This window comes from Chrysemys picta, chromosome 9 (genome assembly GCF_011386835.1).
Source record: "Chrysemys picta bellii isolate R12L10 chromosome 9, ASM1138683v2, whole genome shotgun sequence".
Classification (NCBI taxonomy): Eukaryota; Metazoa; Chordata; order Testudines; family Emydidae; genus Chrysemys; species Chrysemys picta.
The window spans coordinates 87,132,802-87,145,605 of NC_088799.1; the positions used below are offsets into that span (position 1 = coordinate 87,132,802).

The 12,804-nt window shown below is 48.2% G+C and overlaps 2 protein-coding genes across 6 annotated transcripts in view; both read right to left on the reverse strand.

Moving 5' to 3' along the window:
• Positions 1-323: 323 nt before the first annotated feature.
• The window catches only part of LOC135973540 (uncharacterized), a 904,472-nt gene continuing 891,991 nt past the window's right edge, over positions 324-12,804 (reverse strand). The window contains exon 2 of the mRNA XM_065557301.1: positions 324-2,411. Within this exon, the coding sequence (XP_065413373.1) occupies positions 471-1,832 (1,362 nt within the window). The 5' untranslated portion in view covers positions 1,833-2,411 and the 3' untranslated portion in view covers positions 324-470. The remainder of the gene's footprint in view (positions 2,412-12,804) is intronic.
• The window catches only part of LOC101951137 (transcription initiation factor TFIID subunit 4-like), a 109,791-nt gene continuing 100,376 nt past the window's right edge, over positions 3,390-12,804 (reverse strand). For all 5 annotated transcript variants that reach the window (XM_065557309.1, XM_065557304.1, XM_065557305.1 and 2 more), the window contains one exon: positions 3,390-6,046. In XM_065557309.1, coding sequence (XP_065413381.1) covers positions 4,484-5,470 — 987 coding nt within the window. In that variant the 5' untranslated portion in view covers positions 5,471-6,046 and the 3' untranslated portion in view covers positions 3,390-4,483. The remainder of the gene's footprint in view (positions 6,047-12,804) is intronic.

Below are 12,804 nucleotides of genomic sequence, written 5' to 3' on the forward strand. Positions count from 1 at the left end.
TTTATCATTTTCCTGTGTGAGTTCACAGGACTGAATTTACTTTTTTTCCTATTAATAATCATGTTTAATCTTTACTGTTATAAACACAATTATATAGCACCATACATTTACATGGTTCTCTACAAACTTAGGGCCTAATTCTGCAAACACTTGGCTAAGTAACACCTGTATACTGTACTCAATTCAATAGAAAGAACAGGAGTACTTGTGGCACCTTAGAGACTAACAAATTTATTAGAGCATAAGCTTTCATGGACAACAGCCCACTTCTTCGGATGCATATAGAGTGGAATAAATATTGAGGAGATATATATACACACATACAGAGAGCATAAACAGGTGGGAGTTATCTTACCAACTCTGAGAGGCCAATTAAGTAAGAGAAAAAAAACTTTTGAAGTGATAATCAAGATAGTCCAGTACAGACAGTTTGATAAGAAGTGTGAGAATACTTACAAGGGGAGATAGATTCAATGTTTGTAATGGCTCAGCCATTCCCAGTCCTTATTCAATCCTGAGTTGATTGTGTCTAGTTTGCATATCAATTCCAGCTCAGCAGTCTCTCGTTGGAGTCTGTTTTTGAAGTTTTTCTGTTGTAAGATAGCCACCCACAGGTCTGACATTGAATGACCAGACAGGTTAAAGTGTTCTCCCACTGGTTTTTGAGTATTATGATTCCTGATGTCAGATTTGTGTCCATTAATTCTTTTGCGTAGAGACTGTCCGGTTTGGCCAATGTACATGGCAGAGGGGCATTGCTGGCACATGATGGCATATATCACATTGGTAGATGTGCAGGTGAACGAGCCCCTGATGGTATGGCTGATGTGATTAGGTCCTATGATGATGTCACTTGAATAGATATGTGGACAGAGTTGGCATCGGGCTTTGTTACAAGGATAGGTTCCTGGGTCAGTGGTTTTGTTCAGTGATGTGTGGTTGCTGGTGAGTATTTGCTTTAGATTGGGGGGTTGTCTGTAAGCGAGGACAGGTCTGTCTCCCAAGATCTGTGAGAGTAAAGGATCATCTTTCAGGATAGGTTGTAGATCTCTGATGATGCGCTGGAGAGGTTTTAGTTGGGGGCTGAAGGTGACAGCTAGTGGTATTCTGTTATTTTCTTTGTTGGGCCTGTCTTGTAGGAGGTGACTTCTGGGTACTCGTCTGGCTCTGTCAATCTGTTTTTTCACTTCAGCAGGTGGGTATTGTAGTTTTAAAAATGCTTGATAGAGATCTTGTAGGTGCTTGTCTCTATCTGAGGGATTGGAGCAAATGCGGTTATATCTTAGAGCTTGGCTGTAGACAATGGATCGTGTGGTGTGTCCTGGATGGAAGCTGGAGGCATGTAGGTAAGTGTAGTGGTCAGCAGGTTTCCGGTATAGGGTGGTATTTATGTGACCATCACTTATTAGCACAGTAGTGTCCAGGAAATGGACCGCTTGTGTGGCTTGATCTAGGCTGAGGTTGATGGTGGGATGGAAATTATTGAAATCATGGTGAAATTCCTCAAGGGCTTCTTTTCCATGGGTCCAGATGATGAAGATGTCATCAATGTAGCGCAAGTAGATTAGGGGCATTAGGGGACGAGAGCTAAGGAAGCGTTGTTCTAAGTCAGCCATAAAAATGTTGGCATACTGTGGGGCCATGCGGGTACCCATAGCAGTGCCGCTGACTTGAAGGTATATATTGTCCCCAAATGTGAAATAGTTGTGGGTGAGGACAAAGTCACAAAGTTCAGCCACCAGGTTAGCTGTGACATTATCGGGGATACTGTTCCTGATAGCTTGTAGTCCATCTTTGTGTGGAATATTGGTGTAGAGGGCTTCTACGTCCATAGTGGCCAGGATGGTGTTTTCTGGAAGATCACTGATGGATTGTAGTTTCCTTAGAAGTCAGTGGTGTCTCGAAGATAGCTGGGAGTGCTGGTAGCGTAGGGTCTGAGGAGAGAGTCCACATAACCAGACAAGCCTGATGTTAGGGTGCCAATGCCTGAGATGATGGGGCATCCAGAATTTCCAGGTTTATGGATCTTGGGTAGCAAATAGAATACCCCTGGTCGGGGTTCTAGGCATGTGTCTGTACAGATTTGTTCCTGTGCTTTGTCAGGGAGTTTTTTTAGCAGATGGTGTAGTTTCTTTAGGTAATCCTCAGTGGGATCAGAGGATAATGGCCCGTAGAATGTGGCGTTAGAGAGCTGTCTAGCAGCCTCTTGGTCATATTCCAATTTATTCATGATGACGACAGCACCTCCTTTGTCAGCCTTTTTGATTATGATGTCAGGGTTGTTTCTGAGGCTGTAGATGGCGTTGTGTTCAGCATGGCTGAGGTTATGGGGCAAGTGATGTTGCTTTTCCACAATTTCAGCCTTTGCACGTTGACGGAAGCAATCTAGCATCCAGCGCATCATCAGAGATCTACAACCTATCCTGAAAGATGATCCTTTACTCTCACAGATCTTGGGAGACAGACCTGTCCTCGCTTACAGACAACCCCCCAACCTAAAGCAAATACTCACCAGCAACCACACATCACTGAACAAAACCACTGACCCAGGAACCTATCCTTGTAACAAAGCCCGATGCCAACTCTGTCCACATATCTATTCAAGTGACATCATCATAGGACCTAATCACATCAGCCATACCATCAGGGGCTCGTTCACCTGCACATCTACCAATGTGATATATGCCATCATGTGCCCAGCAATGCCCCTCTGCCATGTACATTGGCCAAACCGGACAGTCTCTACGCAAAAGAATTAATGGACACAAATCTGACATCAGGAATCATAATACTCAAAAACCAGTGGGAGAACACTTTAACCTGTCTGGTCATTCAATGTCAGACCTGCGGGTGGCTATCTTACAACAGAAAAACTTCAAAAACAGACTCCAACGAGAGACTGCTGAGCTGGAATTGATATGCAAACTAGACACAATCAACTCAGGATTGAATAAGGACTGGGAATGGCTGAGCCATTACAAACATTGAATCTATCTCCCCTTGTAAGTATTCTCACACTTCTTATCAAACTGTCTGTACTGGACTATCTTGATTATCACTTCAAAAGTTTTTTTTCTTTTACTTAATTGGCCTCTCAGAGTTGGTAAGACAACTCCCACCTGTTTATGCTCTCTGTATGTGTGTATATATATCTCCTCAATATTTATTCCACTCTATATGCATCCGAAGAAGTGGGCTGTAGTCCACGAAAGCTTATGCTCTAATAAATTTGTTAGTCTCTAAGGTGCCACAAGTACTCCTGTTCTTTTTGCGGATACAGACTAACACGGCTGCTACTCTGAAACCTGTCAATTCAATAGGACTATTCAGGTGGACTAATGGACAGAGCACTGGGTTGGGACTGAGGAGACCTAGGCTCTATTCATTGCTTTGCTACTGGTTTGCTGGATAAACTAGGGCAAGTCACTTCACTTTTCTGTGCTTCAATTGCCTTATCTGTAAAGTGGGGATAACAATACTTACCTGTTTTGTAAAAGTGCTTTGAGATCTCTGGATGAAAAGTTGTATGTAAGAGCTAGTTATTATTTTTCATGGTAGTAAGCACTATGCCTGGTAATAAGCAATTGGAAGATAAGGTCAACAGACCCAACAACTGAAGTTTAAACTTTTAAATGATGTAACAATCCTTTCGGTAAAGATATAATTGACTAAACTACTGAATGGAAAGCTCTGCTAATGAAGGTCTTTTTTTTCTCCTCTCTGGTAATTTCCTTTAATGGTAGTCCTGTTCTTCCAGTTTTCAGAGTTCATGCTCCTGGAGTTATCATTATTGGAAGCTCCAGAGTGCTCTTTCTCTGAAATTGTTTTTACAGAAATACGGACTTCCCCAACAATAACCCAAGCTCTGTGGTTGGACTGTTGAGACTCCCAGACATGCCTTTCCTCACCCCCTGACCTGACTCAACCACTGATGGGGCTTCCTAGTATTTTTGTTGAAGTATTTGCAGTTTGAGCAGAACAAAGCTGTCAGAACATCAGCCTCTCTGAACACTTACTGTCTTTACTGAGAAGACTAGAGGCACATGCATACGTCCAGGGCCGGCTCTAGGTTTTTTGCCGCTCCAAGCAAAAAAAATTTTGGCTGCCCCCCACCCCAGCCCTGGGCTCCCCCCCCCCCCCACACCCCCTACCGCCCCAGTCCTGGGCTCCCCCCCCAAACGTGACCTCCTCGTTCACCACAGCAATCCCCGTTTACACTTGCATTGGGGATCAAACCGTTTCTTCTATTTTCATTTCACTTTAGTATAAATCTCGTGCCCCCCCGTCCCCCGCAACCCCATCTTTAGTGCTCCAAATGCACATGGAAGGCATAGGGACTAACCCTTGTACCCGGAAATGGATGGGGATCTAGTAAAGAGGGTTCAGGCAGAGGAGCGGCTGTGGGGGTGCTTGGGGGCTCTACACTGGCAGAGAAGCGGGGTGTGATGTACTTGCGGAGGAGGGTGGAGGAGGAGAGGGGGTATCAGGAGGGTTGCGGGAGAAGAGGTGCAGGGGAAGGGGGAGATGTGGGAGGAAAGGGCTGGGGGAGGGTACAAGGGGAGAGGTACAGGTGAAGGGAGAGTACAAGGGGAAGGGGTTTGGCGAAGGAGCAAGGGGGGGGAGGTACAAGTGAAGAGGCTGTGAGCGGGATGGGGGGTGCAAGAGCTGAAAGGGGCAGGTGCTGACAGCTGCTTCCCCAGCCCCGTGCAGGCAGAGCCGAGAGGACGGTCACTGATCCCCAGGTGTCCGAGCCATAGGGAACTCCCAGCGAGGCAGTATCCCCCGCTGCTCCGCTCGGAGCTGGACTCTGCCTCTCCCCGCCCCTGGCGCTGTGGGGGCCCGGGGCAAGCAATGCAGGGCTGAGGCGAGTGTGCAGCGGGCTGGGTCCGGGGGCAGGAGGGGACAGCTCCCTGGCAGCTCGGGCTGCCCAGCCACTCACCCCATCAGCGCACAAGCCGGGATCCGCACCCCCTGCCCAGCCCGGCAGCGCCCTGCACAGCCCACTCGGGCGGGGAAACGCTGCGCCGTCCTGGGGAGACTCAGAGCAGCAGCAGTGGCAGCAGCAGGACACCTCCTTCCTCTCTGCATCCCGGGCCCCGCTTCCCTCCCTCCCTGGCTCCTCACACACTCCGGGATCCCCTCTCGCCGCCACAGCCCAGGCTCGGCTCCAGGGGATGATGCTCTGGCTCTCCAGCGGCAGAGCTCCAACCAGGGCCGGCTCCTGGCTTTTTGCTGCCCCAAGGAAAAAAAAAAAAAGGGGGCCGGAGTGCCGTCCCTTGGAAAGTGCTGCCCCAAGCACATGCTTGGAGTGGTGGTGCCTACAGCCGGGCATGCTAGTAGATGAAACAGAAGATTCCATTTGAAACATCTTTATATTACATTTAAGGCTTTCCGCACGATTCCTCCATTTGCTGCCCCTTAAGTTTTGGAGCATACTTACACCTTCATTAAAAGCAGATGGAGTTCCCATTTTGGGCTGAGCAGAAGATACTCTTTGTCTGTAGTCCAAATAAAACCCTGTATTGAGGTTTGACTTTGGTGGTAACTCAAATATCAAGCAGCTATAAACCTGTGCTTTCTCTCCCCAAGTCCTGTACAGTTTACGTCACTGTGAATTTTTTACACTGCCTTTAGTGGGGCAGGACTGGACTCTTACTCCCAAGAGTAGTCCTTAGTCTTGCAAATGATCCCACTGGACTAATGTAACTACTCACACTAGTATGGATTTGCGGGATCAGATCTTGTTATATAGAATACTCAATTATTTAAAGCCACACAATCAAAATTGACAGTTTCACAATTTAACCTCTTCTAACAAAAGAAATAGCAATTTCTCTTTTAAAAAGCTGCTGATCCTAAAAATAATCTGTCACTTCTTCCCCTGAGGGCTACAGTATAGTTCAAATGCCAGTTGCATGGATGCCAAAACATGGAACAGCAAACGCGGGAGGCAGCAAAGGGCAGGACACTTGTATATTTTGGTAGCTGGACTCCTCACAGAAAACAATCAGGTGAGCAGTGCGGAAGGCCGGTTCACGTCCTGTTCCTGTGAATTTAAAACAAAGTCCCTTATTTTTAGGCTTGCCAGACTTAACAGTGCCCACAGTTCTTCAGGATTCCGAAGTTGGGAGTCTTCCTCCCCTAAATTAAGGTAACAAGCATCAGCTTTTAATTTGCATGGCACGCTTGCTAATAAAGTCTAATTACAGTACACAGATTAAACAGGTGTGTTAATGCTGACAGGAAGGATTCTGCCAAGGTCAATGATTCACAGACATTTAGCAGGGAAATAATACATTGTGAGACATCAAACTCCAACCTTATAGCTTGTAATGCAACAGGTTTACAGCCACGTATGCAGTGTGAAGGTTGTAGTCATTCTCCTGTAAGATGCTGAATGTTTTTTGCGAGACACAGTGCTCCCAAGTTAATGGGAGTGCTTGCATGAGTAAGTTATTCACACTTGTAGATGTCTGTAGGATTGGGTCATAAGCCAGGTTTAGCAATTTCAGAGAGCCAAATTCAGAGTGCTGGTCATTCACAGTTCCTACTGGGCCAAATCCTTATTCAGCTTTTACTTGAGAGTTTTGCATGAGCAAGGACTGAGTGAAGACCCCAGAATCCAACCTGCTGATTTCAGTGGGAGCTTCAGGGGCTCAGCACGTGCTCAGTACCTCTCAGGCTATGGCCTATGTTACTGCCCACTGGACAAGATTACATTATTCATTTGTATTCCAGTAGTGCCTAGGAGCGTCAGTCGTGGACCAGGATGCCATTGTGCTAAGCACTGCACAAACACAGAACAGCAAAGATGCTCCCTGCCCCAAATAGCCTATAATCTAAATATAAAATCAGAGATCACAGATGGATATAGACAGCCTGGAGAATACAAGGAAACAATGAGACATTATTGGTCAGCATGATAGCCAGTGGTCTCAGCACACCAACAGCCTAACCATTGGAGGCATCCCAGGGAGTGCCTCTCAGCTGTGAGGGGCAGCACAGGAGAAAGCAGGAAGGTGCTTGTTTGAAAATTTAATAATTGGGTGATGAAAGCTGGCATCATAGGCCACTCGGAGGCGAGTGTCAACAGCTCAATAGTGAATGTGAGCTAACAGGTAGGTTGGGGATAGGCTGTCTGTAAAAAGCCTTGACAGTGAATACAAGACAGTTGCTAAAGGCATTTCAGACAGTGTTTGGATTAATCATGCCCCAAGGATTTTAAAGAACTGCTGTTGGGAACTCCTTCTCAACAAAAAAGGCATATTACCCCGGATAGACCCAGGCAGGATCTTTCAAATGCAGACCCTGAGTTTTTTGTTATAATCCCAGGGACTTTGAACTCTGCACTGCTCCACCTCAAATTCCTCTCATGCCAGACCTGCCGGAATGTAAGGACTTTTATCCTGATAAACATCCCTCTTGTTTTTTAAAGAGAAGCAGTACTTACTGTGTATTGAATTGACAGAAAAAAACTACTCAGTAAGCCACATAGGGTACATCTAGCCAGCAACTGAACACCCATGGCTGGTCTGGGTCAGCTAACTTGGGTTCACAGAGCTGTAAAACTGCTGTGCAGACACGGGCTTAGGCTGCAGCCCAGGATTTGGGACCCTGCAAGGAGGAAGGTCCCAGAGCCCAGGTTCCAGCCCTAGTGTCTACACCAGGGATTGGCAACCTTTGGCATGCGGCCCATCAGGGAAATCCGGTGGCGGGCCGGGACGGGTTGTTTACCTGCAGCGTCCGCAGGTTCACCCAATCGCAGCTCTCATTGGCAGGAAGTGGCGTGGGCTGAGCGCCAAGGGATGTGCTGGCTGCCGTTTCCCATAGCCCCCATTGGCCTGGAACAGTGAACCACGGCCAATGGGAGCTGCGATCGGCTGCACCTGCGGATGCTGCAGATAAACAAATCGTCCCGGCCTGCCAGCGGATTTCCCTGATGGGCCACATGAAAAGGTTGCCTATCCCTGATCTACACAGCAATTTTTATCTCTGGAGACAGAGCACGAGTCAGCTAACCTGGGCCAGCCATGGCCATGCCACTGGTCTTTTATTCCAGTGTAGACATATCCATAGATTCATTCAGACATACTGAGATTGAGTGAGAGTTATTCTTCAGATGTCATCTATTGCTCGGCACCCACATTTTCAAACCAGCTCAGGTCAAAGTGTTACAATGGTAATTGGGTTTAGGGCACATCTGAAAATATGGCCCTGTACAAATAAATCCCATGCAAAGCAAATGCATTTGCACTGCAATTCACACCATGCTGTTTAACTGCAACAAATTTCTGACCTAAATATAAATACGAGAGGGGTATATAGAGGAGCCTGCCATCTGTCTCTTAGGCCCATCATACAAAGTCATATCAAGTAGTCCTGCTTAGCACTTGTCAGTTTTGCCTCAGGATTTTAGGTTAAAGTCTCAACTCAGATTATGCTCAGAAGATCTGCAAAATGATCTAAGCGGGGAGACCACGGCTTCAACTGGGTGCTATGCAGATCATTTTGCAGGATTGGGCCTTCAGTCTCAACTCTGGTAGGAGCAGAAGCAGCCAAAGCAAGGACCTTTGGACATTCAGAGAACTTTCTACAGTTCTGATGGGACTTACTCTGCCCTGTACTGAATGGTACTGAATACCAATCCCCAGTATCTTCTCCTCAGATTCACTCCACCACCTCTTACCCTTTTCTTCCTTGCCCCACTCTCCCTTACCTTTTCTTTCCATTTAGCTGATCGCCTCCTAACTAAGCCTCTCCCCACTCTTCTTCCAAAAAAGTCCTACAACTAACATGCTGCTGGCTGCCATCACATTATTCACTCTGCTTGTGTCTCCCACCTCTTTCCCCAGCCTGTATCTGTCTTGCCTATTTAGATTGTAAGCATCTATTTCTGTTTGTACAGTGCCTAGCCCAATGGGGACCCAATTTTTCTTGGCACATAATATACATGATTATAAATAATATGTCCTGTCCACACTAAATCATTTGAAGAAACTGTGCCTGGAACATCTTGAGAACACAATATCTATATATGCCTTGCGTCTCACACAGCCACTGTCTGGAATGTTTTACGAGCACTGCTTGCAACACTTGGGTCAGGTTTTCTTTAGGTCATGTCCAGCTAAACCAGCACTGTCCATAATGGTTTCTAGTCAGGAAGCCATGAGCAGTGTAGCTGCACTGGTTCAGCCAGTCCTCCTGCCCACTCCTGACTCAATTGTGCAATGCTCAGTTCTTACTGAGGTTGGAAGAACAAGTCCCCTCTGCTCTCTACTTCCCTCTTTGCACAGGTTGTCTTTAGATAGGGTTACCATTCGTCCGGATTCCCCCAGACATGTCCGGCTTTTTCGGGTTAAAAATAGCGTCCGGGGGGAATTTGTCAATGTCCGGACTTCCCCTCCTCCCCCCCATGCAGAGCGTGCGTGCGGCTTACAGACCAGCCGGGGCTCCGACAGCCAGAGCCAGAGCCCTTCCTGCACTTCCCCCCGCCTCTCTCCTGAAACTTGACACCACTCCCCTCCTCTCCCTCCCTCCCCCTCCCTGCATTCACAGATCGCCGGGCTGTTCGTCTGGAGCTCCGACCCTGCTGCCCTCCCCCGCTGTCGAGCGTGCTGCTCTGCAGCACAGTAAGGGAGCCGGGGGCCAGAGAAGCGGCAGGGAGGTTCTGGGGGAGGGGGTAATCAAGAGACAGGGAGCAGGGGGGAGGGTTGGATGGGTCAGGGAGTTCGGGGGGGGGCTGTCTGGGGGTTGGGGGGTGTAAGGTTTTGGGCAGTCAGGGTACAGGTGGGGGGGTCTCAGGAGGGGGCAGTTAGGGGACAAGGAGCGGGGGGGTGTTTGGGAGTTCTGGGGGGGGCTGTCTGGGGGTTGGGGGTGTAAGGTTTTGGGCAGTCAGGGTACAGGTGGGGGGGGTCTCAGGAGGGGGCAGTTAGGGGACAAGAAACAGGGAGGCTTAGGTAGGGGGTGGGGTTCTGGAGGGCAGTTAGGAGCAGGGGTCCCAGGAGGGGGCAGTCAGGGGACAAGGAGCGGAGGGGGGGTCGGGAGTTCGGGGGGGGGTTTCTGGGGGGGTGGATAAGGTTTTGGGCAGTCAGGGTACAGGTAGGAGGTAGGGTCCTGGGGGGCAGTTGGGGGGGGTCTTAGGAAGGGGCAGTTAGGGGATAAGGAACAGGGAGGCTTAGGTAGGGGGTGGGGTTCTGGAGGGCAGTTAGGAGCAGGGGTCCCAGGAGGGGGCAGTCAGGGGACAGGGAGCAGAGGGGTTTAGATGGGTCAGGAGTTCTGGGGGGGGTTGTCAGGGGGTGGGGGTGTGGCTAAGGGTTGGGGCAGTCAGGGGACAGGTAGGGGGTAGGGTTCTAGGGGGCCAGTTAGGATGTGGGGAAGGTCTCAGGAGCGGGCAGTCAGGGGACAAGAGGCAGGGAGTCTTAGGGAGGGGGTGGAGTCCTGGGGGGCAGTCAGGGGACAAGGAGTGGGGGGGAGGGTTGGGGGTTCTGAGGGGGCAGGAAGTGGGAGGGAGTGGAAGGGGCAGGGGCGGGGCTAGGACGGGGCGGGGCTAGGACAGGGGCGGGGCTCCTCCCATCCTCTTTTTTGATTGTTGAAATATGGTAACCCTACTTTAGACAGCTGGATCAAATGTAAAGTTTGGGGGATCAATTCTCCATTGCCTCCTCCTGGCTATGTTACATTGCTCTGGTAGTACAGAGAGACCATAAAAGCAGAAACAGCCCCCAGGGAAATAACTCTAGTTCTGGGAGCCTCTGGCCTGCAGAGGGCTGGTAAAACCAGCTCCACTCCTGATCCTCAGCACAGGCAGGGATTAAATTCAGCCAGAGCCACTCTGGTAAATATTTTCAAACCCGCAGGAGCCCCAGTGCCTTTTACAGGGCTGAACACCCCAGACACCCCAGCCCCCTGCAGGGCTAAAATCCTGAGACCCCCCTGCCTCACAGCTGAAGCCCAGAGCCTCAAATGGAGAGGGAGGAGGGGCTCCAGGAAATAATCTCTGAGAATTTAAATCCTGAGCACAGGGGTGTGAGCTAGGGCCAGGCAGGAGGTGGGAGGTTTGGAAATGAAGGGGGGGGGGGGGGCATGGCTGGAGCACTCTGCTTTTCACACTTCATGGAAGACCAGGGAATACAGAATGTAGGGTACAGCAGCAGTCCTAAGCCTGCTATAACTTACAGTAGTGGTCTGGCAGGCTCTAGAGATCAGGGAGTGTAAAAGGTGCGTTTAAGGCACCTCTACCTCCTGCCCCCCAGTGCAGAATAGAGTAACAGATACTTAGTTTTAGCGTTATCCCTAGGAGCCTGAATGCTACATACATCGTCAAGCTTCTAACACCCTATCAACCAGCTTACTCTTGGGCTATGTCTACACTACAGCTTTCATCGGCAGAATTTATGTTGCTCAGGGACATGAATAAACCACCCCCCGAGCAACATAAGTTACACCGACAGAAGCACTGATGTGAATAGCGCTTTGTTGACAGGAGAGCTCTCTCCCGTCAGCTTAGAGCTTCTTCACCCAACATGCTGCAGCAGCGTCGCTGCATTGCTGTACATGTAGACAAGTCATAGACCAAATGTGATTGCAGTGTGCCAACTCATGATTTTATTGTGGGTTTCACAGTGTGTGGTCTTTGCTTAGAGCTCCCAGCTTCTGATGGAAATACCTGAGAAACTCAGGTTTTGTTAAAAAAAAAAAAGTTCTTAGCCCTCACAGTCATGGAGAAAACATGAACACTAGAGGCACAGAAACCACAAGGCAAATAAGAACCCAAACTGTAAATTATTTAAAATAGAATGATTTGGGGGGAGGAGAACTTTACTGGTTTTGAACACTTGGGGTTGGCAGTACCAGACTTTTGAAAGGTGGGCATGCTGCAGTGGTAGCGTTATATGAATCTAAGGTTTGATTTATCTCAATAGTTGCTCAAACATATTTTCTCAGGCTTTTTCCACACCACTCTGATGTTTTTGTGCTTTTAGCTGGGTTTCTCTCTGCTTTTAATACTCTTTCATTGGGAAATACTTAGGATTTCCATGGGAGATAAGGATTGTATAAAATAAAGTTCATTAGCATAATCTAATTTCTTTCTGAGACGTATCTACCATGTGTTGATACTTCCCCTTTGGAGAGGGGTATGAAAGGTTACAAGTTACCACACAACTAGTTACCAAGGCATAAACACCAAAAGTTGATGTGCACAAGATACATCAGCTGCTAGCAATAAAATAGGGCAGGAATATTAGAGCCTGAGATACAAAGTTTGGATTTAGATGAAAACCCTGGGGAGAGTTTGGATCAAGCCATCTTTTTGCAAAGCCTGTTCAACACTCCCCTCCCCCTCCATTTTCTATCTTTCTGCTGAGAATGTTCTTCCTAAAGCTGAAAAATGAACTAGCTCCTTGTCAAAGAAAACTAAGAAGTCTTCTAAATTTAATACAGTTTTGTGGCTCTTTAGCTGGGGGCCTGTTCCTGAAAACCCTTGTTCACCATTGGGCCAAATTGTGCAAAGGTGTGTTTTTTTTCTGCTAGCAATTCTAATTAAAAAACAAAACAATTGTTTTTGTTAAAAAGGAAAGCAAGTTGTAAGAAGGGCAGCCCCACCCAGGAGACTATCATACAGTGTCCTGGCCTGCTGCAAGTACCCAAGCTCAGTTTCCTTCTGAGTCCTCAGAAATAGTCCAAAGCATCTTCCCAACTATAACCCTTCTGGGGTTCATTTATTATAGAAGCTCCATGTACATAAACACTAAATCCCAACACCGTAATCCAGATTCCCCCGAGCACAGTCCTTACAGTACATGC